The 27,394-nt window shown below is 34.6% G+C and overlaps 1 protein-coding gene across 1 annotated transcript; it reads right to left on the bottom strand.

The window, feature by feature from the left end:
• Nucleotides 1-183: 183 nt before the first annotated feature.
• Nucleotides 184-21,538, bottom strand: LOC132314726 (aldose reductase). Its single transcript, XM_059813549.1, is given in 8 exon segments — nucleotides 184-312; nucleotides 427-666; nucleotides 857-922; nucleotides 20,160-20,366; nucleotides 20,474-20,561; nucleotides 20,671-20,744; nucleotides 20,911-20,961; nucleotides 21,395-21,538. Coding segments are annotated over 8 exon segments (999 nt in total).
• Nucleotides 21,539-27,394: the final 5,856 nt, after the last annotated feature.

The following is a 27,394-nucleotide window of genomic DNA, read 5'->3' as shown; positions in this document are numbered from 1 at the left end:
TCAAGATCTATGAATCAAATTCACTCGAAAAGTTTTTAAAACTTGCACGTTTCCCAACATAAACATTACAAACACACTTGCACAAACATGGTCCTATATAGTTACAGGATCAGATGACTATTACCTTAATTTACAGTCTACTCTAATCATATCTAAAGTCCAACTACATACACCCATTTTATTTTAAAACCATATATAGGCACATCGTTTATTATTAGTCTTCATTGTCCCAGAGGGCCAGAGGTCTTCCACGCTCCTAAAAGGCCCATCAGTTTTGTTCACAAAGAAACTTTCACCATCCACCACCCGTTTCTGCACCCATACAAATAAATTAATGACATCCATGAAATGCCATTACTACTATATCACACATACACACACACACACACACACACACACACACACACATCATCTGTTCAGTAATACCTGATCTGCGAAGTTGCTAAGAATTTGGAAGTCTTGCTCTGGAATTTCCCACCCAAACACATTAATGTTCTCTTTTATCCTATCGGGGTTGCTTGATTTGGGGATCACACTTGTTCTTCCCTGGAGAGCCCACTTAATAAGCACTTGGTCAGGGCTCTTGTTCAGCTTCCGTGCTATCCTCTGCACCGTCGGATCATGGATCAGATCTCGTCCACCTTGCGAACCTAAGGGTGAATATGCCTGAAAATATGAATTACACAATAAGAGTAACACAACTGTGCTAATATATGATTTTTATACCATAAAATACCAGATGATTAGCCTAGGTTTGGTGGTGGGAAGTGCGACTAGAGCTACCCATTTCATCAAAATAATTACATACATATATAATTATTGATGAAAAACAGAGTATGTTTCATCTTATTGTGACATGGATGCCCCTCTCCTTGCAAGCCTCCAGCATCTTATCGTTCCTCCATCCCGGGTGCATCTCCATCTACCAAACAAAACAAGAGTGTGTGTGTGTGTGTGTGTGTGTGTGTGTCTATATATGAGATGTGTTGGGAAATGTGCTAGTTTTAAAAACTTTTTGAGGGATTTTGATTCATAGATCTTGATTCATCACATAGAGACAAGTTTTATGCAAAAATAAAATATGATGTATCATTCAAATAACAGATTGAATACTTACATCAAAGGTCTGAGTAAACCTTTAAATCTTTCCTCTAAAGTGAATGTTCTCACTTATTGTAGATCCCTTAGCAAGTTGCCTTCTCCTTGGATCTCCATCTCTTTGGTAATTGTTTTGCCTTTAGGAATCACTCATAAGCCTCCATGAATGACCTTGGAAAACTAGGCTTGTGGGAGCCTCCATTAGATGAGAACATAAACCCTAATTTTCTAGAGAGAGAAAATATATTCCTTTTTCCTTCTCATAAAAATCACCTCTAAATTATACATAGACCATGTATATATATAGGCAACATAAAGATAAAGAAAAGGAAACAATAACTCCTTCTCAATCTCTAATATACAAGTCTCAAATCTAATAGGATTCCAATATCAAGTTGGGCTATGAGTGAGAATCCTTTGGGCTTATTATTTTATTGGCTATAATGAATTAATAATTGGCCCGGTCCATGGACCCAATTCAATTAATTCATAAATTAATTTCTACTCCACTAAAAGAAATTAATTGAACTCTAATTAAATAATAAATAACCTCTAAGTCAATATTACACTTTGACCCCTCTATGCATAATTAGTTATTGGATAAATAAAGCCATCAATCCGATTATTTAATTAATATATTTATTTTGGTACCATTGATTATTTCTGACTCGATCACAATAAAACATTTGTTTGACAAAAATAATAATTTAAATAAATAAATATATAATAAATCATTTTGTCTAAAAACACACGACGGCCTTCGAATTTACTTTGTGATCAACCATAATCAATACAAAATAAATACAAGTAGCAATGATGCAAATAATGAAAATATAACCCTCTAACTATTAATTACATAACTACCCAAAGTGTCGGTCTAAGGATCCCAAAGAATCCGTCAAACAAATCAAAGTAATTATTAATTAATAAAAGAGTCTATACTTTTCTTATGCTTAAGAGTCAAATGTCAAGATGGTGAAAGGGAGCAATTGCATAAGACGACTCTCGCAATCTATCTCAACCTAACGCAAATCCAGTTCAAATTTTAATTAATTATGAGTCCATTCACAATTACCGACTATGAATCATTTATGATTCCTATTTATATTCATGTATTGATCGCCATCACATACATATATAAATATCTCTTGTAATCAAGTGGACACTATCAATTCTATAATGAACATAATACATTGAATTCACCAATTGTATAAAGTATAAATATTTCAGAAACGTCAGGAATTTATGTCACATTAATCCAGAGAGGAATTTGTTATGCTAGGGCATATAAATCCCAACAGCTCCGACTTGCCCTCATTGCCAATTCAAATTGCATCTAACTCTAATGTTATCCAAATGACGATCAAAATTATTGATCAATGACACCCTTATTAATAGATCAACAAAGTTGTGTTCCAATGCAATGCTCCAGCCACGAGTACATTTTCTTGCCGGACAATATCATGTAGAACATGATACTTCCTCCCAGTGTATCTTGTTCCTCTATGGAACCTTGGGTCATTGGTTTGGACTACTCCTACACTATTATCGCAATATAGCTCGATAGGTAGGGTAGTATGCTGCACAACCTCTAAATCAGTGAGATCAAACCAAAAAAGCTTCCATTGCCACCTTTAAGCCTGCAATGTACTCCACCTGCAGGTTTAAGTCAGTAGTTGAAATCTGCTTAAACAATCTACTAACTGATTTCCCTTCCATTGAGTGAACATACACTAAGTCATGAACCTCATAGTATCTATTTCTGATTGAAAATCAGAACTAGCATGCCTGACTAGGACCATATCATCACATCCACAAATGAGTATGATATCATTGGTTCTCCTTAGGTACTTAATAATATTTTTCACAACAGACCAGTTATCAAGTCCAGGATTGGACTGATATCTTCTGACTATCCCTATAATGTAGTGGATGTCCTATTTGGTATAGACCATGGCATATATGAGACTCCCATATGCCAAAGCATACAGTTCCAGTCTCATTTGCTCAATCTCCTCTGATAGTCTTGGAAAACTACTTACTAGAAAGAGCAATCCATATCAATAAAACAAAAACTCATTCTTTGAGTTTTGCATACCAAACCTGGTCAAAACTTTATCAATGTAGGATTATTAAGATAAGCCTATTTTCCTTTTAACCTGATTTTGCAAAAGCTTGATCCTAGGAATATAGCTTACATCTTGAAAATCCTTCATTTAAAAGTAATTGAACAACTACCTCTTAATTGATGACATCATTCTAAATGAGTAGGATGTCATCAATATATATATATAGAATCAGAAAAATAATGACATTCCCTTGTACACTCATGATTTATTCACTAAGAAATCTTCTGGTATCTTTTTGTAGATTAACTTGCCTTCCATAGGTATCACCCTACTAGAATGTTCTACAAGATCCCAGAATTTATTAGAATACATAGATTCCAACTCTGATTTCATAGTAACTCGCCAAAACGATCTGTATCCATATCGGTTCACGCTTCCGTGTAGCTTACTGGGTCCAACTCATGTTTAACAGGGATGTCCATAATGGTCTCACCTAAAAACATGATTCTATCGGATTGGATGATAATCCTCCCACTACCTCAACGAACCGATGCAGGAATCTGTGTACTAGAAGATACTGACGCATCAATAGGGAATTCATATATTATTCTCAATCTCTATAATAAGTGTGTTCATATATGGTACATCTGGTACTCATACCATATTTTCTAACACTATGCTACTAGGTATGTGATTCATAATATGATTCTCCTATAGATAAACAGTGAGTGTAAACAATCAACTTTTATCATTGAGATTATAAAATAATCCGTCCTAGTGACTTTTAGAGTAGCTATCAAATCTATCATGCGTATGATCTGTTTCCAACTTACTTGTCCATATCAAGCGCACATGTGCTAGACTACCCTATATGTGCATGTGATTTAAACTAAGATTTAGTCAAAAACACAGCTCAAACGGTATCCTTGAGACAGACTAAGATGGAATGCAATTCATAATGTGCATCGATATCATTAACGCTAAACTCTTAAATGAGAGAGATAATGTAGCATAACAATTCATAGATCTAACCATGTTAAGCGGAAATTTTGTTATTCCTATTTGACACCTCAATCCATTGAGCGTCAATTGCGGAAAACTGGTACACAATACCCTCATTGACTATATAGTCTTTGCACTATCCCAAGAAATACTCATATCCACGATCAGATCGAAGTGTTTTGATAAGTTTACCTAATCTGTGCTCCACGTCAGTCTTAACACTTTTGGAATATACCAAAAATTTAAGACTTGTGTTGCATCAGATAAATTTATCCAAAATGTGAGTAATCTTGCTTGGATGTTCATAAGACCACACGTGTCTGTGTGCACCGACTCCAATTGTCCTTTATGTCTATTTCATCTGGCTGATTAAGCCCTTAGAGTTATCTATCCTTCAAAACAGGATTCACAAGTTTGGATTAGGCTCCTCTGCCTCACTAGGTAATAAACCTTCTTTGACCAATCTTTGAATCTTATTTTGATTGATTACAACCCAATAATAGACACTAAAAATACAATGAGTCAGGAATAACAATTTTTCTTTTAACATTCAATCTAGAAGATGCAACATTAGTTTCTATATCCTGCAAATCTTAAGAGTTTGTGATTATAGTACATTAACCATCTTTCAATGCACCAGAAGTAATCGCATATCTATTCAATTTTATAAAACCAATATTACAAAATAACAATCCAGTTTTTATAAATCACAAGTGAAACAAGAATTAGATAGCGTCTAACTTCTATGCATAAAGATAGTTCTCTAATACTAATACTCTCTAATTTCATATGTAATACTCCCACTGACTTAGCTACAACCTTGACATCAGGTCAAGTACAAATATATTCCATATCATCAAGGCTTTTGGATTCCTGAAATCCTTGCAACGAATTGTAAAAATGTTTAGTGGCTCTAGAATCTATCCATCAGGAATTAATAGATGCAACCACATAACATGGCTCATTGATTAAATATATATTTTTCTATGCCACGTCATTGCTTAGGCAGTTCGTCCTTTAGTGTTTTAGTTAGCGACAAAAGAAACAGTTTTCTTCGCCCTCAACATACACTGCCTTATTCCCTTTAACTTTTTGGATACCTATGTTTTGTGCTAGCCTAGTCCTATTATCATCCTTCTTCTTTACTTTGCCCTTCCACTTGGGCCTAGAAGAAGATGGTATAGACTAGATTAGATTGATAAGAATGCCTATACTTTTGATTATCCCTTTATTTGTTACCAATTCTATAAGAATATCAGCGAGTGTGAACTCAAATTAATTCCTTATTTAGTTCACTCTAAAAGAGCCGAACCAGTTTGGTAACAAGGCAATAATCATGTCAATTTGAAACTTACCACCCAAGTCAGCCCTATAGATCTCCAGCTCATTTTTAAATAATAAACTATCATTTTCCAAAATTCGATCTCATACTGGAGTTCCTTAGGCTATCTTGATGGTGTTCAAGTTTGACATAGTACGTAGGCATACGCCCTATCTAATCTCACTAAAACATCTCATTAAGTATCTTAAAGTAAATGAATTAAGTATAGGAGTATTAAATACATTTTGTACCCTTACGTTGTGAATAAAATATCTAAGTTCCTTTTCCAATCATTATAAAAAAGGTCCACATACATTGAATATGTTAGCAAGCAGATAACATGGATTAGACATAATTAATCTGAATATAAATGCATTCATACAATATGTAAGGTGAATTATTAATACTGTCATGTATATTTAAAATTAAAATGAGTTTGTTAACCACATAATATAATAAATCTCAATTTAATAAGATTTCATTATCACTATTGGTGAACAATCCATTTTAATTAATGCGGGTCCCTCAACTCCGTAGCATCATAAATCACACAATCAATATGTCAATCACTTAACCTGATGGAGGAGTTCATTATTACTATTGTTGGGATTCATTTGCTAGTAAGTGAGCACTTCCATTAAAATAATAATATATGGGTCCCTTAACCACTGCATGAAAAATCAGATAACCAATACGCTAATAACTTATTCGGTTGGCGAAGTTCATTATTGCTATTAGTAGGAAAATCCCATCATCTCCCATATCTCTTAAGACAATGCCTTGTCTATCTATATGAAATGATTCCCGATTATGTTTAGCCTTTCTAAAATCACATAGTGTAGACCACTCCGTTGGGGAGCTAACACTATTTATTTTAGATTGAGTGTATAACTTTATTAAAGCTCTAATGAAAAATAAAAACATTAAATATCTTGCTATTATAATCTAGACTCTTTAAATCATGCGTAGGGCCTTATTTTTAAAGATCTAATTACAATGAACATTTAATATTTTAATTTTCATGAGACAATCATTCTTGTAATTTTAAGACTCTTCAAATCATGCGTGGGGCCTTATTTTTGAAGATCTAATTACAATGGTTTTAATAACGAAGGCCATAGGGCAATGTATAAAAATCCCCACTCCCACTCAATTTTTAATCAATTATAATTAGGGTTTTCATTTTATTCATTTACATGATATAATGCATGCAAAACGTCTTGATTTTAATCCAATTAAATTTAGAAAATATTTGGACTTTAAACGATTCACTAATATTTAATTTGAGGCACACTATTAAAAAATAATTTTCAAAAATAATTTTTCGTTTCCCAATAAGTGCCCTCTAATTAATTAGTAATCAAATCCAATTAATTTTCATAATTTAATTAATATAAATCAAGTCATTTAATTAAATATCATGGATCCAATGCATGAATAATTATAATAAATAATTAATTATTCAATGCATCAAATAAATAAATAAATAAATAACTGACAGAAGCAATTTAAATGGCCAATGGATTCAGCTTTTAACATTTAAATACTATTCTAGTTATTCTGGCGACCACTAACGGCTGGTTTACACCTGTAGGGAGCTTGAACGCACTAGGAGAAGCAAAAAACAGCGCTTGGGAAGCGACCGGAGGACCCTGCACGCGCTGGCACGTGCTAGAGGGTGCAGTAGGGCGTGGCACGCGCTCCAATGCGCCTCCACGCTCTCACGCGAGCCTGGAAGGGGCTGCAGCGCGTGTGGACGCGCCCCCACGTACGTGCACGCGCGCGTGAAGGATGAAAGCTTGCATGGCGCGTGCTCCTCATGCGGCAGAATGTTTCTTTGTTGCGTTGACTCACACGCGTCGTTATTGGGCGTTCATGGCTCACCATAAACCAGCACCTCACTTGATCCGACCTCTCATGTTGATTTCAATCAGTGGCTACCTCATGTGATTGCACCTACTTGTGGTGTTACGCGAAGCACTGAATCATTTGACATTCCTTCCGGTAGGACCTTTACCGCCGGCGAGCCTCCGGTCACCGAAAATTCGCCGAAAAATTCCAGAAAATATTTTAAAAATCCCAGAAAATTAAATTAAGGCCCTAAAAATTCCAGAAAATTCCGGAAGCCTAATATAACCCTTTTGGACCTTCTTGAAGATTCATAACATCCTTTGATGAAGATTACATGGCTTTAAATAAATTTACAATTTGAAATACAATGGAAAAAATTAAATTACATCATTGAACTTTCAAACGGCTAAATCAAAGCCTTAATTACATTTATTCAAAGATAAAATTACATTCAATTGACCTATAAGTTTCATCCATGGCCCAAACACACATCATCATCCATTCACAATTATACATACATCATCATGTATCAATATATTAAATCATACATCAATATATATATATATAATTTGGATCCATGATGATGATTTTGATAAAAATATAATCTCTAGTAATGAATCAAACCATGCTCTGATACCACTGTTGGGAAACGTGCTAGTTTTAAAAACTTTTTGAGGAATTTTGATTCATAGATCTTGATTCATCACATAAAGACAAGTTTTATGCAAAAATAAAATATGATGTATCATTCAAATAACAAATTGAATACTTACATCAAATGTCTGAGTAAACCTTTAAATCTTTCCTCTAAAGTGAATGTTCTCACTTATTGTAGATCCCTTAGCAAGTTGCCTTCTCCTTGGATCTCTATCTCCTTGGTAATTGTTTTGCCTTTAGAAATCACTCATAAGCCTCCATGAATGACCTTGGAAAATTAGGCTTGTGGGAGCCTCCATTAGATAAGAACATAAACCCTAATTTTCTAGAGAGAGAAAATATTTTTTTTTTTCCTTCTCATAAAAATCACCCCTAAAATAGACATAGACCATGTATATATATAGACAACATAAAGATAAAGAAAAGGAAACAATAACTCCTTCTCAATCTCTAATATACATGTCTTAAATCAATAGGATTCCAATATCAAGTTGGGCTATGAGTGAGAATCCTTTGGGCTTATTATTTTATTGGCTATAATGAATTAATAATTGGCCCGGTTCATGGACCCAATTCAATTAATTCATAAATTAATTTCTACTCCACTAAAAGAAATTAATTGAACTCCAATTAAATAATAAATAACCTCTAAGTCAATATTACACTTTGACCCCTCTATGCATAATGATAAGTGCTTAAATGTTGCACATTTCAGAACCTAAGCTAGGGTATTTCAGTCTTTGCATCTATCTTAAGTTTATGTTTTAGTCCTAATTTATGTTTATGTGTATTTCAGGGCAATAAAGTTAAAATGAGTTAAGAACGGTCCAATTAAGCCTTTTTGGAGTTAAGCAAAGATTTTCAGAAAATGGCACAAAGCGGTCAATCTCGGGCCTTTGATGATGTTCCCAAAGATGGAGAAGCAAACCAAATAGCCCGGGGCAAAAATGGAGCTGAATAAGGCTTAAAGGAATTTTCCAACCCTGGGGAATCGATCCCCCAGGGTGGGGGATCAATCCCCCAGGACTTGGCAACATTGCATATTTTTATTTTAATGTTTGGGCTTATTTTGTAACCTAGTGGGCTTTAATAGGTTTATTACTTAAGCCCAGTAAGGCCCATTGTTTTTAGGGTTAGTATTTATTAGTTTAGTGATTTATTATTTGGATAATTAAGTTATTTTTATTTCTTTTTTTTAATCTGTATCGTGATATCGTTCTCTCGGGAAGAAAACGAAAGGAAGAAAAAAAGCGAGGGTTTCAAGAATATTTTTTACAGAGGCTTTGTCTATAGTTGAAGGAAGAAGAAGAGGGGCCAAAAGATGGAGATAGGACTTGTTGACACCATGATCATCTCCTCCATGAGCTAGTTCTTCACTTAGGGCTTGGATGAGCCCTAAGTTCATGTAACCCTAACCTTTGAATTCTTTTCTTGGGGAATTATTATGTTGTAATTAAATTGTTTGGCCTTACGATTTCTTAATATATACATGCTTGATTTGATAAATTAGGGTTTGTATTGATAAATTCTTCCATTGAAATCTCCAATTGATTGTATGTCTATGTATGATTAATTAGGGATTTTATTCTTCATTAGATGATTAGAATTTAATTCTTCCATTGATTCTATATGAAAATTGCATGTCTATGTGTGATTGATTTAGAATTATACTCTACACTAGATACTTCTTTTAGTTGTGTTTAGTGATGGCTATAGCATGAGACTTAGTTGATACAACTGTCAATTAATTTGATGGATAAAGGCTTAATCATGATAGATTGTTTTACAAATTAGCTTATTTGTCATTAGTTAATTGTAGTAAAGTAGGCAATCTGTGCTTGATTATTTTAATCCATGCTTCTAATTACAATTAGTATTATCTTCTTGATTGATATGTGCTCTTATTGGATACATTTGTGAATGTGTATGGTGGGTTATGACGTAGTCTTGAATGGGTTCTACACTTTAGTTTAATTGTCATTAGGTAGACAATTCATTCTTGATGTTGATAATCTATGCTTACAATTGTGATTTGTGATGATAATGTGACCACATCTATAATTACACTAATAAATTCCCCATTAATTGAAAGCATATGGTTAATTGCATGGGCTTAGTGGTGAATCCTAACCCTAAGACTCTCTTCCTATCTCTTTAATTCTTAGTTTAATGTCATTTCTATTTTCATGCTTTTAATTGAATTTTAGTTTAATCACTCTACCAAAATATTTTTCTCTCACACTCTTTCTCTCTCTCTCTCCTCTCTTTTGCAATCTAATTAGCATTAAAATCAAGTTTAGTCCCAACACGTGTTCAATCCCTTGGGTTCGATCCCTTCTCACTTCATACTACATAGTATAAGTGTCTAGCGGTTTACAAATGCAAACTATGATGCCCGCTTGATACCATTTCCAAAACCAAAGTGTTGTGCATTATTTTGTGCACACGCTCGGGTCGCATCATAATTTTGGCGCCGTTGCCGGGGATTGACGGTTTAGTTGGAATTAAATTAGGCATTAGGGCTAATTTAATTGTTTTCTTAAAATTACTATTTTCTTACTAATCCCCCTTGTTCAATTAGGTACTTGAAAAGAAAAGGAGCAAGCATTGGATTTTAGCACCTTCGTAACAATGTTGCTAGGGACTTTTGTAAGCTTCCTTGAATTTCTTTTATTATAATTGTTCAATTCTCTGTATGCTTGCGAGATAGCCCTTGTCGAGGCTATCACATTGTTTAAATTCTTGTCCAAGCATAAGCCCAAAAGAAGGCTACTACTTTCTTGATAGAATTGGCCCGTGTGGAGGCAATTTAATTTTGTGCATTGATATAACATGAGAGTATGGGAACATCGTATGTGGAGGTGGTGAATTGTTGTTGATTTTTGTTGTAGTTTGTTGTGAAGTTGTTGTGGTCTAATCTTGAATCATCCATTCGGTGTTAGGAGGTAGTTCTAGGAGAATTCTTCCCATTCTTGATTATCCCACACTTAATGGAAAACCAATTTTAATATCTAGGGAATATGGATAATCTAGGTGAGTATTACTCTCTTAATGGGCATCCACCCTTGAGAATTCCCCATCCTAATGTGTTGCCACAACCCAATCAAGTGCAACAACCTCCAATAATGCCAATCCATCTTCAAGATCATGTAGTGAATCCCCCCAATCATCAATTATCTCTTCGGGATCACTACACTTCCAATGTATACAATGCATCAACATGCATCCGGTTGCCAAACTTTCGGGCAACCCATTATGAAATTAAGCCCGCAACCATCCAAATGTGCCCCATTTTCTATGGGGTAAACAATGAAGAACCATATAAACATTTGGATGAGTTTTTGGAAGTTTGTTCAACCGTGAAAATCACGGACCTTCCGGAAGAAGTCTTAAAAATGAAGCTTTTCCCTTTCACTCTTCGGGAAAAGGCTAAATATTGGTTCAATAACTTGAGGGCAAATTCAATCACATCTTGGGCTCAACTACAATATGAATTCCTAAAAAAATTTTACCCTACAAGTAGAACCGATGCTATGAGAGCTTCTATCCGTGAATTCTCCCAAAATGAGGGAGAACCTTTGCATGAAGCATGGGAGCGTTTGAACGATTTGCTACGGAAGTGTCCACATCACGACATTCCTAAGTGGCAATTAGTTCGTTGCTTCTATGAAAGCTTATCCGATACCCAAAAAGGTATGGTTGATGCTTCATGTGGAGGAGCCTATTTGGACAAAAATGAAGATGATGTGTGGCATCTTTTTGATCGCATGAGCGAAAATTCAATGCATCGTTCTTCATCATCCCGATTTGGCCAAAACTTGAATGAAGGAGGGAAGAAAACCTCCAGTCTTTCTCAAGTGGAAAGTTCTATGGAAATTGCCGCCGAAGTCAAAAATCTTACTCAAAGGTTTGATAAATTTCTTTTGAGCCAAAACTCGGCAATTCAATCATCCAACTCTTTCCATTCTCAAAATGTGATGTGCATGACTTGCTCTAGTTATACTCACAATACTTTCAATTGTCCTCTTGGACAAGTTTTTCCGAGTGAATATCAAGAACAAGTCAATGCTGTTTTCATTCATCCGGGAAGTAATCCAAATTCTAACTCCTACAATTCTGGATGGAGTGATCCTAACTTTTCTTGGAGAAATCAAGGAGGAGGTATCATTCCTCCTATTCATAAAAATTCCCAAGAAAAGTATGTGCCTCCCCACCTCCGAAATGCAAATTCTCAAGCATACCACTCTCCATCTTATCCTCTTCCAAATGTGAATCAATTCTCTAATTCTCATTCTTCAAATCATCAATCTTATTCTCATCCACCTCAAGAGCCTCCTAGGAATCCCACTTTTGAGGATAAGGTTTTAGAAGCTTTGGGTGATCTTCAAAAGGAAAATCAAGTGTTTCATTCACATTCTCAATCAATTGCAAAACTTGAAGCCCAAATTGGGCAAATGGCTAAATCAATAAAAAAAAAAAGGGCCTATTCAACCTGAGATTAACCGAAAGGCATACTCCATTTCCACCTTGAGGAGTGGGAGAAAAATTGATAATAAAGTTGAGAGACCTAGTGAAATAAGTGTTCCAATGCAACCAAGTGTTAGCTCGTCTACAATTCCCAATTCCATTCCTACTTCACTAGAGTCAAATGGTCACATTAAGGAGCCAATTCCATCATCATCATCTTCCTCCCATGCAGAGAAGCCTTATGAGCCAAAAGCTTCATTTCCTCAAGCTTTAAACTCTACTCCATTTTCGAGGCAAGAAGGAAAAATCCATGACATGATGGAAGTTTTTGAACAAGTTAAAATCAACCTTCCTCTTCTTGATGCTATTCGCCAAATTCCACCATATGCCAAGTTCTTGAAGGACTTGTGTACTCAAAAGAAGAAGAACAAGGGACCAAGCCCAAAGAAAGTACTTCTCACGGAGCAAGCAAGCTCTATCATTAAGCTTAGCACCCCACCTAAGTTCAAAGACCCTGGCGCTCCAACCATCTCTTGTACCATAGGGAACCATGAGGTAAAAAGGGCACTTCTTGACTTAGGGGCTAGTGTTAACGTTATTCCTTACTCCGTGTATCTTCAATTAGGTTTGGGAAATCTTAAGCCAACTTCGGTAGTTATTCAACTCGCCGATAGGTCTACAAAACAACCAAGGGGAATTGTTGAGGACATCCTCATCAAAGTCGACAAATTCTATTTCCCAGTTGATTTTGTTGTGCTTGACACTAAGCCGGTTCCCAATCCAACCACTTACATTCCCATCATTTTAGGAAGACCATTTCTTGCCACCGCTAATGGGACAATCAATTGTAGGTCCGGCATTATGGACATCTCTTTTGGCAATATGATGGTTAAGCTTAATGTGTTTAACACGAGCCAACATCCTATCAATGAAGGCGAGTGTTTCATGGTGAATATCTTAGATGAAATTGTTGAAGAAGTCATTCCTTCCATTCCTTCTGAAGATCCTCTTGAGGCATGCCTCTCTCACTTCAACATGGACACATTTGACATTGAAAGCTCTATATATGAAGTGAATTCTCTAATGGATTCTGTAGCCATCTTAGACTTCCTGCCATGGAAAAACTCAAAAGAACCTCTCCCTTCAATCGCAAGTACTCTTTCTTATCAAGAAGAGGAAGAAGTGGTAAGTACGCCAATGTCCAATCCAATTTATGAGGACATTCCTTATAATATTGAGCATGAAGTCATTGAGGCGACCTTAGTGAAGGAGGAGAAAGTGATCAATGTGGAAGTTGACAAAAATGATGAAGAGATTGAGTTTCTTAATAATCTAACCGAGCCTTTGAAAGACATTACCTTGCCAAGTGCAAGGCCGCTCATTATGGACTTTATTTTCAAAACCGTGGATGAGAGGAAACAAATTGCATCTTTCACCATTTCTTTCCAAATCATTCTTTTGGGAGATGTATTCATTGTTGCGAGAGAAGATCCATCGGGAAAAATAGATAAACGAATCAATGAGGATGTCTCATATCCAATTTTTGATTCTTTCGACTAGTGAGTCGCCCCAACGTCTTGCTAGAGACGTTAAACACTAGTTGTTCGTAGAATTTTTTAAAAAAAAAAATAAAAAAAAAAAATACATTATATTATTATTTTGTTTTCTTTTCCTTTTGTACATTTATGTATTTTTAAATTCAAAAAGAAAAAAAAAAAAAAATTGTTGTGATGGATAGGATAAGTTGGTATTTGATTTTATTTTAATTTTTAGTAGTATTATTTTAATTTTAATTTTTATATATATTTAATTTTAGTATATATATTTTTCTTTTTAGTTTTACTTAAAAAAAAATTTTAAGTTGGTAAGTGATTTTATTTTAATTTTATTTATTATTATTTTTATTTTTATCTATTTTTCATTTCAGGGTATATATTTTTTTTAGTTATTAATTTTATTTTTATTTTTTATTTTTAGTGTATATATTAAAAAATAAATAAATTAAAAAAAAAAAAAAAAAAAAAAGCAGCAAAAGATGGATCACCATCTTGGCAGAGAGCAACAAAAAAATGTCCCAAGTAGATTGATCCCCCAATCACTTGGATCGATCCCTTTTTACCTATGTCGCCACTTTCTCATTCCGCAGTGAAGGGCCAATTTTGTGTCTAAAATTATCGATCCCCTTAACTGATGGATCGAGCCCGTTAGCTTGCCTTCCCATCTCTCTCTCGTCTGCATTCACTGCCAACCCTCAAATCTCTTAACCCAAATTCTTCGACCATCCTCTCTATTCGATCCTCTCTGTTCTATCCTCTCTTGCGCCGTGTTGAAGAGGTCGTTCAACCGCGTCACTGTTGGGTGGTGGGTTATTTCCCGGCGATTTTACTTCGCCGTTCTCTGTCGCATCTGGGCCAGCGATCGCCGCTGGGTTTTTCTCCGAGATCGCGGCTATACAACTTTCCAGCGTCGGCTGGGTCTTTCCGGCGGGTGTGTTAATCGCTGTATTTCTCCGACGAGGTTGGGTCGCCGAGATTACATCGCCGCGGCTGATTTTTCTTTTCCGGCGCGTTTGGCTTGGTTCTCTGGCGTCTGCGGCTGTTGGGTCGCCGAGATTACATCGTCGCGGTTGGTTCGTTCGCCGGCTTGTTCGCTTCACCGGCAGTTTAGGCGTTGGGTTGTGGATTTCGCCGACTGTGGGTTACGTTTGAGGCTGTTGGGTAGAGATTTCGCCGGCTTGTTCGCTGCGCCGGCGACGCGGCTGTTCGTCTTCCGGCGTCGCCTCTGTTCGTCTTTCTGGCGTCCCATCTGTTCGTTTTCCAGCGATTCGCGGCTGGGTTCGTCAACGATTCGCGGCTGCTCGTTCTCCGGCATCGCGGCTGTGTTTCTCTGGCAATTTCGGCTGGATCTCTCCGGCGCTTTCGACTGGGATCTTCGCCGGCGAGTTTGCAGGTTCCTTCCGGCCGTGCTTCATTCTCCGGCGAGCACGTGTTGTCAATAAATAAAAAAAATAAAAAATAAAAGAAAAAGAAAAAGAAAAGATAAGAAAAGAAAAGAAAAAAAAATTAAATAATAATAAAAAATGAAAAAAATTAAATTAAATAATAATAATAATAATAATAATAAAAAATAAGAAAAAGACAAAAAATTAAAAAAAAATAAAAAAAAAGTGTTAAATTGATGATTAAAAATAAATAAATAAAAACAAAAAAAAAAGGACTTGATTATTTTTAAAAAAAATGTGCATTCATGATAAAAAAAAAAAAAACAAAAAAAACAAAAAAAAAAAAAAATTTAATTAAATTGTTGACTCAAACTAAATAAATAATAAAAAAAAAAACCAATTCAGTAGATTTTGAAATAATGTTTTTATTTATTTAATTATTTATTTTAAAATGTCCAAAAAAAAAAAAAAAAATCAAAATTTTTCAAAGTCGCATTCCGTCTTACTAAAGACGTTAAATTTAGTCCATGTTATTTATTTATTATGTCTTGTATACTTATTCTTTTTCACAAAAAAAAATAAAAAAAAATAAAAAATATGTTACTAGTGTACCCTTATGCTTGGTTATACATGTTCATCTTTTATCCAGGGTTTCATCTCATATCTCTTTGCATCCTGTTCTATATTGTTTTTGATTGTATGCATTGCTTATCCTATATGATATTTGATGTAAGTTTGCTAGTATGGTTCTACGGCTAAGTTTTTGCATCCAAGTTTGAGGGAGACCTCTTTCGTCATGGATCATTGCCGGGCGTCATTAACTTTTGCCATCACGGTATACTCTTTCCATTTCTTTCATTGTTCTCATTGCACATTGAGGACAATGTGCAATTTAAGTTTGGGGGTAAGGTAGCCTTGTTACATTCTACTTTAAGTTGAGCTTTAAATGCATGATTGAGATTTGAGATGTATTTGGCAATGATTTTGAACTTTTGAAGCATAGTACTTTTAAAAAAACAAGTTGTTAAAGTCTAATACTTCTTGTGTGCTCTAGGATGCCATTTAGGGGTAAATTTTTAATTTTTGATATCATGTTTGGTCTTGTGGTACACATCATCTTGTTGGTTGAAAATGCTTTGAGAGTTGATTCTAGAATTCTACATTTGCACTTGCGCACATTAGCATTCAATTTGTGGGGTACATGCTTAGTTGATTATTGTCTTGGTTTATCCCAATTGAGCTAGTATGTTTTGGAAGCTTTCATTCTTGATAAAATGACCTTGCAAAGAAAAAAAATAAAAGCACTCACCAAAGGTGAGGAACAAAAAAAAAAAAAAAAAAAAAAAAACTGCATTCTTTCAACATGTCAACTGATTAAAAAGGAAGACAAGGAAAGAATGTAAGATGTATGATTAGTTTGAGTTCGTAGCCTAGTCATTCCGAGTCATTACGCCCTTAGGAGTGTCTTTACACTTAACGCCCTAAGACCATCTGGTTTGGGAGTCGTTCGCTCAACGCTTGTTACATGGGGTGATTAGAGAGCTTAAGGAACTTGGACATTGCACATGGTCATACATATATATATATAAAATTGATTAAATCAAATAAAAAAAAATGTTTGATTGAATAACAAGGTTCATTCAATGTCTTGATGTCTGGTACTATATCTGTATGCTAGTTTGAGGGTAAGGCTATGCCATTACTTTGATTTGCTAGGATAGCAACACATTTTGATGCCGGTTCACTAAAAAAGGATGATAAAATTGATTCAATTTGCATGATTAACTTGCTTGATGTGTGGAGGACCATTTTTGCTTACATGATGTTGAAATATTGAGAATAGCTTAGAAATGGCAGAAATTTGCATACTTGAAGTAGTCTACTTTAAACACTTATTTGATATGTGTCGTTACTTCTCAAGTAAGAAAGAGCTGTTGATGTTTGTGGGTACCATTTCTGAAAACCCTCACGAGACTTCACTCGTCCACTAGGGGTAACCTAGGGGTTTAAAAGGCTTGTTGCATATGCTAAATGCAACCGTGATCCCTACGAAAGTGGTGTTATCTTTATTTGCTTAATTAGTTCATAGTTGTATATATGTTTGTTTCATTTCCATGTTGTAGTTCATTGCTAGGGACTAGCAATATCTAAGTTTGGGGGTGTGATAAGTGCTTAAATGTTGCACATTTCAGAACCTAAGCTAGGGTATTTCAGTCTTTGCATCTATCTTAAGTTTATGTTTTAGTCCTAATTTATGTTTATGTGTATTTCAGGGCAATAAAGTTAAAATGAGTTAAGAACGGTCCAATTAAGCCTTTTTGGAGTTAAGCAAAGATTTTCAGAAAATGGCACAAAGCGGTCAATCTCGGGCCTTTGATGATGTTCCCAAAGATGGAGAAGCAAACCAAATAGCCCGGGGCAAAAATGGAGCTGAATAAGGCTTAAAGGAATTTTCCAACCCTGGGGGATCGATCCCCCAGGGTGGGGGATCAATCCCCCAGGACTTGGCAACATTGCATATTTTTATTTTAATGTTTGGGCTTATTTTGTAACCTAGTGGGCTTTAATAGGTTTATTACTTAAGCCCAGTAAGGCCCATTGTTTTTAGGGTTAGTATTTATTAGTTTAGTGATTTATTATTTGGAGAATTAAGTTATTTTTATTTCTTTTTTTTAATCTGTATCGTGATATCGTTCTCTCAGGAAGAAAACGAAAGGAAGAAAAAAAGCGAGGGTTTCAAGAATATTTTTTACAGAGGCTTTGTCTACAGTTGAAGGAAGAAGAAGAAGGGCCAAAAGATGGAGATAGGACTTGTTGACACCATGATCATCTCCTCCATGAGCTAGTTCTTCACTTAGGGCTTGGATGAGCCCTAAGTTCATGTAACCCTAACCTTTATATTTCTTTTCTTAGGGAATTATTATGTTGTAATTAAATTGTTTGGCCTTACGATTTCTTAATATATACATGCTTGATTTGATAAATTAGGGTTTGTATTGATAAATTCTTCCATTGAAATCTCCAATTGATTGTATGTCTATGTATGATTAATTAGGGATTTTATTCTTCATTAGATGATTAGAATTTAATTCTTCCATTGATTCTATATGAAAATTGCATGTCTGGGTGTGATTGATTTAGAATTATACTCTACACTAGATACTTCTTTTAGTTGTGTTTAGTGATGGCCATAGCATGAGACTTAGTTGATACAACTGTCAATTAATTTGATGGATAAAGGCTTAATCATGATAGATTGTTTTACAAATTAGCTTATTTGTCATTAGTTAATTGTAGTAAAGTAGGCAATCTGTGCTTGATTGTTTTAATCCATGCTTCTAATTACAATTAGTATTATCTTCTTGATTGATATGTGCTCTTATTGGATACATTTGTGAATGTGTATGGTGGGTTATGACGTAGTCTTGAATGGGTTCTACACTTTAGTTTAATTGTCATTAGGTAGACAATTCATTCTTGATGTTGATAATCTATGCTTACAATTGTGATTTGTGATGATAATGTAACCACATCTATAATTACACTAATAAATTCCCCATTAATTGAAAGCATATGGTTAATTGCATGGGCTTAGTGGTGAATCCTAACCCTAAGACTCTCTTCCTATCTCTTTAATTCTTAGTTTAATGTCATTTCTATTTTCATGCTTTTAATTGAATTTTAGTTTAATCACTCTACCAAAATATTTTTCTCTCACACTCTTTCTCTCTCTCTCTCCTCTCTTTTACAATCTAATTAGCATTAAAATCAAGTTTAGTCCCAACACGTGTTCAATCCCTTGGGTTCGATCCCTTCTCACTTCATACTACATAGTATAAGTGTCTAGCGGTTTACAAATGTAAACTATGATGCCCGCTTGATACCATTTCCAAAACCAAAGTGTTGTGCATTATTTTGTGCACACGCTCGGGTCGCATCACATAATTAGTTATCGGATAAATAAAGCCATCAATCCGACTACTTAATTAATATATTTATTTTGGTACCATTGATTATTTCTGACTCGATCACAATAAAACATTTGTTTGACAAAAATAATAATTTAAATAAATAAATATATAATGAATCATTTTGCCTAAAAACACACGAAGGCCTTCGAATTTATTTTGTGATCAACCATAATCAATACAAAATAAATACAAGTAGTAATGATGCAAATATTGAAAATATAACTCTCTAACTATTAATTACATAACTACCCAAAGTGTCAGTCTAAGGATCCTGAAGAATCCGCTGAACAAATCAAAGTAATTATTAATTAATAAAAGAGTTTATACTTTTCTCATGCTTAAAAGTCAAATGCCATGACGGTGAAAGGGAGCAATTGCATACGATGGCTCACGCAATCTATCTCAACCTAACGCGAGTCCAGTTCAAATCTTAATTAATTATGAGTTCATCCATAATTACCGACTATGAACCATTTATGATTACTATTTATATTCATGTATTGATTGCCATCATATACATATATAAATATCTTTTGTAATCAAGTGGACACTATCAATTCTATAATGAACATAATACATTGAATTCACCAATTGTATAAAGTATAAATATTTCAGAAACATCAGGAACTTATGTCACATTAATCCAGAGAGGAATTTGCTATGCTAGGGCATACAAATCCCAACAAGATGATGATGCCACTTTGTGGGTTCAAGTAATGAGAATCTTCTATTCTTCGGTCTCTATTACAAAACTGAAACAGGGCTTTAATTAATCATCTCACTTGACACACAGAAGGCATTGTCTGAGCAAAACTCAGAAGTTTATTGAGCTTCTTAATCGTGTAATTGCATATGCCAATGTCTCTAACAAGATTTTCCTTGACAAGCTTCTCCATTTCTCTCCAAACTCCTTCCATGTCGAACTCCAAAACTTCGCCAGCCTTTGGAGGCATGCTGGCTCCATCTTTCAGATGAACCGGCCAATGGATCTGTAGGGCAATCACAACACACTCTTGGTTCTCAATAAAGAGCTTGCAATAATCATATATGAGAGAGAGTAAAAAAAAAAAAAAAAAAAAACAATTTATAATTTTACCAGATAGAGATCAAGGTAGTCAAGTTGTAGTTCCTGAAGAGTTTTCATCAGTGCAGGTCTAACCCCCTCCGGAGACAAATCTGTGCACCTATATTTTACCATCACAAAAATTCACAAAATGCGTCATTAATTTGCACTCTACCATTCAATCTATAGAGCAACTTAAACTGATTTAAGAGTGGGATCAATCTGTGTACCATATCTTAGATGTGATGAAAAGATCCCGCCTCTCCACTCCTGTGTTGATGGCCGCCTTAATTGCAAACCCTACCTGAAATATATATATATATATGCATAGAGAGAGTATCATGAATCACAAAAGTGACAAATATATATATATATATATAGGAATCATAAAATATAGATATTGAGGTCATTATATGCGACGGTAGACAGATGAGTGAAAATAAACTATATAGATAGATACTAAAACTTACGTCTTCTTGAACTCCATACACTGGAGCTGTATCCACATGTCTGTATCCAACCTGCATTCATATTAAAATAAACAACCGTGTTATTACCTCTCTTATGAAATAAGATTATAAACATCAATTTGATTCCAAAATAATTTCACTCCAATCTCAGGAGACAGAATAGTAGGTTAACAACTACACCATACAGTGAAAAGTCTCCTTCTAAAACAAGATTTTCGTATCACTAATTACATGTCCAATTAAATAATAAAAACAGTTAATCTATTTTCTTAATAAAGGGTTGAGAAGAATTCTGCAGAAGGAACGGAGAATTTTATAATATTGTAGAGTTTGTTGCTAAAAGTTGGTTGATTCTAGAATAGCATAAAATTTGTACATATGGAGATATCTAGACGTCCATTGTATAATGTATATAGGTAGAGTCTCATTTGAGAGTGAGTGAAAAGTGAAAATTTTGCAGTCACCACTTTTAGTGAGAAAATACCTCAACAATAGCAGTGAAGACGGAGTTAGCGGCTTGAGCACCAGATCTCCATGTTCCCAATCCAACAGCAGGTATGGTGTGACCGCTGGGTAGTCTAAACGTTTCTACATGTTAATTCTGTGGAGTAAACGTTGCCTTAGACATTCTTTTCTCTGTGACAGAGTCGTGAAATTTTATATATATATATATATATATATATATATATATATACACACACACACGATTATGAACACAGTCGGTTCTAAATCTATATACAGAAAAATTGGTAAGAAAACATAAATACACCACGAACAGAAAAATATTGCATGGAGGACACGTTCGAAATTAAAATGCCATGTTGCACATACTAACATACAGATGTCCCTTTCAACACGCTGCCTGCTTCTTTTATCAGAAAATATTATACACCGACAACTTGAATCTTGTCAATTTTTAATTTTATTTTTTTTAAGTACACAAAACGAGGTAATTATCAGTAGGGATAGCCATGGATCAGATTAGGCATAAATTTTAATCCGATCCGCTCGTAACAGATTGGGAGATTTCGAATTCGCCACCCATCCGTTAGCCTACGAATCGGATCGGATCGGATCGGATCCAATCCGCAGATCTCATCTCCATCTCCATCTCCATCTCCATCTCCATTTTCTTCTCCAATCTCTCTTTGGGTTCATGTGGTTACGCAATCTTTTCGCATGCGTCTAATCCACCGATTTTCTTCTTCTCCGATCTCTTCTTAGGGTCATTCTTTCTTCTTCAACTCTCTCTCATCATCATCATCAACAACAAATGAGACCCAAACCTTTCCATCACGTTGATTTTCTTTTTCAAATCATTCTCAATCTCATCGATTCATCATCAACGAGAACAAGAACAATCAGCTGTTGGTAGTCTCTGATTTCTTCGGTCGCAACCGAACCCTAAATCTGAAAGAAATTTAAACCGATTCAACGGACTCTTCACTAGCCATGTGACCTTGGTTCGCTGTGATCTCCCTCTCGAGAGAGGACTTGTTCAATTCCAAGCAACACTGTGGTCTCCAGATGCTTATTTCAGATCCAGATGCTTAAAGATTATTTCAGATTCAATTACTGGGGACTTGTTCTAACACTGAAAAGATGAAGCTAATAGCTAGGCTAATAGCTATGTGTGCTTAATGAATTGTTTTTCTGATTTCTCTTTGCTCTACAAATCTGTGGGTGGTCCACTGGTCAACTCCCAAAGTAATAAATAATTAATAATTAATTATATTGTATAATATATATATATATATATATATATATACATACGGATTAGCCACGGATCGGATCGGATTTTTGACAGGATAATCCGTAATCCGATCCGTGAACTACGGATTCACATTTTTTTAATCCACCACCGATCCGTGGGTTTAGCAATCCGATCCGATCCGTACGAATCAGATCCACGGATTCGCGGATTTTTTGCCCAGTCCTAATTATCAGTTATGTTTAAATTAACTAATTAAAATTTGAAATAAAATTATAAATCAATTACAATGTAATTTTTTAATAATAAGTAGTATTAGTTTTTGGTATATATTTTGAGAAAAATATAATTTGAAAAATGAAAAGAAAATTTACAACCTTAATAATTAGAAATGAAAAATTAACAAGAAATATGAAATACACATCAAAGAGAAAATGATAAATTGAGAAAAAATATTGTGAAAGAGTTAATTTTTAAAGATTAATGATACGGTCTCACCTTGAAGGTTAGCAACGAATGGTACCATTTTGGGGAGGAAGTAAATCCACAATGAAGGTGAACATAACAAACAGAGAATAAGTAGCTAAGGACAAAACAATTAAGTAGTTGATTGATGTTGGGAACACCATCCACTTTATTCATTTCAATTTTTTATTTTTTATTTTTATTTTTATTTTTATTTCTCTCATTCTGTCCAAAACTCACATATTTTCTCATTAACCAAACATTATTGTGTAAGCTGTGGGAAAGTATGATGTACTCTTTTAGATAATGCACATTTTGATTGATTGTTTATCTTTCTAGAATTTGTTTTATTTGATTGACTGGGAATTTGTCCTGCAATGCCTTTTGGGAAGATGGATTCACTGTCATTTTATTTGGAGCTTATAAAAGGGACTGCAAAGTTCAATGTTACGGTGTTAAAAAAAAAAAATGTTTATTTTCAATGTTTGTAGCGCCATGAGAGGATGAACATTTACTTAATTTGGGTAGATATTATGAAGTCTATAAATGTAAGCCGGAAGAAATAACAAAGGTTAGGGACTCGGCATATGAATATCGGACACGTTAGTACATGGAAAAACGAAGTATCATCCATGCATAATTAAACATTACAAACACAGTTACACAACAAACATTAATAAACGTTCCTCCGTAGTTACATTATCAGACAGACCACTACTTTTACATTCCACTCATGTCTAAAGTACCAAGCTCCATACCCTCCCAGACAAATATATAAAGTATCATGAAACACAAAGTTACAAATGTGCACCGACGGGAAGAGCTCCTGATCCATGTTGTAGAGGCGACCTTGGTGATTCGATAGTGGTGAAAATTGCTGCAAGGGCCGATGCAAAGGATAGAATGGCAGTTGAACGTGTGGCTGGAAGAACTCCTGATCCATATATGGTATTGAAAATCCAATGGTGGCATGTGGTATTGGATTCCATATATTGTATTTATGGAATGCCCTTTATTCCACTTCTCTTTCTATGAATCAAATTCCCATGCCCACACACCACCATCGGATTTTTTATACAACATGGATCAAAAGTTCTTCGGCCACTCAGATTCAAGAGCCATTCTATCCTTTGCAACCGTCGCCTGCAGCAAATTCCACCACTATTGAATCACCAACATTTGTGTTGCCCGCACAACATGGTTCAGGAATTCTGCCAGTCCATTTATATTATTTTGCTAGACTTCAAATCGGTTATATACATTTTCTTGAACATACACGCCGAAGCTGTATCCACGTGTCCATCCACCCTGCATTCATATTAAAACAAGTCATTTTTTCACACTCTTACCAAATAACATGATAAACATTATTTTCATACCTTTATAAATTTATCAGGAAGTCTTATGCATAGTCGTACATGCCAGCTAAAAAATTCTAGAACATTATAAAGTTTTGTAGACTTTGTAAATATATATGTGAAAGAATTCTAGAGACTAATCTTAGCTATTAATGGTCTCTGAGCAAGAGATTCATATATATATATATATATATAAGACAGAAGTAACAAGAAGCTACAAAAGTGAGACTGAGAGTGAAATAAGATCATTAGTACTAGGTAAGAGATTAAATAGCTGGAAATACCTTAACAATCGTTCATCTTTGTACCAGATCTGTAAGGTGGAAAACTGCAAATATGATATGAACGATAGTATAACCGCTCTTTCCTATTATTCTGTAAACAGAGAGGTTCAAAAACTAAATACTTCTCTCTGTATTAATATACAAATCGAAAGCATAACATTTCTACACGTAGCCTTATATGTGTCAAAAGTTGACATAACATTTCTACACGGAGCACTATATTTGTGATGTGTCAAAATACACTTATATATTTAGTTGGCCCATTACCGCACAATTATTTTCAAAGGTTCCAACTTAATCATAATATTGTAAGCCCACTAGCTTCCAAATTCAAAACCCAACCTGTCATGGGGCATAAAATAATGGTAGCCCAACTGGCCAAGGTCCAGACCAGGTGTACCATGAACTCCAATCTATTCAATCATATTAAAAAGCTGAATCAGGGTATGTGTAGCCGTTTTAGTATTAGCACAACTTTCACATCTAAGAAAAAAACAAAAAACATTCAATGTTATCACTTGATAAAATTTTGTTGGAACATATTTACAATGGTGATATAGAAGCTTTGTTTTTTTAGTACAATTTAAATCCCTTTAAGTAAGACTAAGTTGGTATCATATATGTTTTAAGTTGGTATCAAAATTTTATAGTGGCCTTGAGTTGGTATGATGGATCCATCCTACGCAAGATCCATTAATTCCTCTGCGATACAAACATGGTTGTTTGATGCATGCACATGTATTATAATGGTAAGAGGTATATCCATATCAAATATGTCCCTCCCAAAGGAGCGTTAGGCCTTTTTGCTAATGCTATGTTTGATTGAAGGGAATGATTAAGAGACCACAGAAACGCCTGTATTCAACATTCCACATCCAATGGGAGTGTTATCAAGTACTATATTCCCATGGAAATGAGAATGCCTTCTTCAATGGGAGTGATGGGGACAAGAGGAGTGTGGCTATCATCATGTTGACGGCATTCTTCCACATCCAACGATACAGAAGAGCATGCACTAAAGAGGATCATAGAGAGTACACAACATCCCTTTTACAAAAGAGAAAACAACATTTGCATTGGAGGCTGTAACAGTTCCATGATGCTTGAGAGAGATATAATGAGCTTTTAAGAAGGTGTCCACACCATATTATTGCACAATGGCACTTAATATAGATTTTCGGAACATGGATAGATGAGATAATAGAAGGATGAAACTTTTTGTGTTTGGTTGGAGGGAAGTGAAGAGAAGGAGGACCTTTCTTCAATTTTTTTTTTTTCTATCCCTTCAATTTTGAGGGGAAGGGAGGAGAGAGAAAATGAATAACTACCGATAAATATACAATTTTCAATTTTAACATTTTAAAAAAAAATTCAAATAGATATTTAGCTTTTTTTTTTTATGGAGTTATCCTTTTATTATTTTATAAGTGAGGTTAAATTGATAAACAATATATAAAAACTCTCTTTCCTTTCCTTTTAACCAAAAAAAAAAAAAGCATCATTCAATACATCCTTTCTATTATCCATTTCATTCAACCAAACAAAAAATGAGAGAGACACATTCTCTTTCTTAGGAATTCCTCATCCATCCATCCCCCTATCTCTTCCATCAATTTTTCCATCCCTCAAACCAAACGAAACATAACTGTTTGGCGAATAAGATTAAGCCTCCAAAGGGTAAAAAACTATCTTGCCTTATTTTTTTCCATTTGATATTTTAGTTACGGTTCTGTTTCAGTTTGCTTAAATCTTGAACATTATCAACCACTTTATGAAGTTATAATGTCTGGTACTTTCATTTCCCATTAAACTTCCATGAAGAAACATTGAAGTATCATGTAAAGATTATTTTGAAAACTTTGATTCTTAAGAAACATTGAAGTATCCGAAAACTAGAGATTATTTTTTAACTCATTCCTTTGAGCAGTGTGTATATACGCCAGGGCAATACTATAGCTAAACATTAACAAACTATTTAATGGAGATAAAAACTCGGGTGGAGATTAATGGAATTAATTACTGTAGAGATCGAATTTTCTACCCGATGGACTCAAATTCTGATGCAATGCCTCTTTAGAATCTCATAATTTGTTCCATTAATGGCACTTATATAGTGTCTGTTTCTCATTTTTTTCATTTTTCGAATTTATTTATTTTCTCGTTTCGTTGTACACGTCAGACACTGTGGAATATGCCGTGTGAGTTCTGAAAGTTGGTACCCTTTTCTTGCCCGATGCCATGTATGAATATTACATGCATATCAATGCCATGAAGATTCACACATTTAAACCACAATCTTAATTACATACTTTAGAAATAATTAACATGATAATTTCTCATACAATCAACTCATCAATTATAGCATTTTAAATATGTAGAGCATGTAATAACATCATTCAAGCATATATCTTCATAAAACTACAAGTAACATATAATTCTACATATTGTCACATAAACATTGATGTTATACCTTAACAAAAATCATAATCAAAGCATGTTATAACACAAAATAGGAGAATAACTCACAAAAACCCAATGGATTGAATTTTAGAACCCCTACCTCAAAATTAGAGAAAAGCCCTAAATCTAACCCCAAATCTCAAAATTTCAAAGTGGTCCAAATGACAATCGGCTCCAATTAACTTGAAGCTTTGGTCATGCTCTTT

Source organism: Cornus florida, unplaced genomic scaffold (assembly GCF_030987335.1).
Source record: "Cornus florida cultivar Cherokee Brave unplaced genomic scaffold, ASM3098733v1 CherokeeBrave_3.0.0_Hap2_Chr06, whole genome shotgun sequence".
NCBI classification, from domain to species: domain Eukaryota; kingdom Viridiplantae; phylum Streptophyta; class Magnoliopsida; order Cornales; family Cornaceae; genus Cornus; species Cornus florida.
Note: the sequence above shows the minus strand (reverse complement) of the source record. Positions and strands in the feature narration are given on the sequence as shown.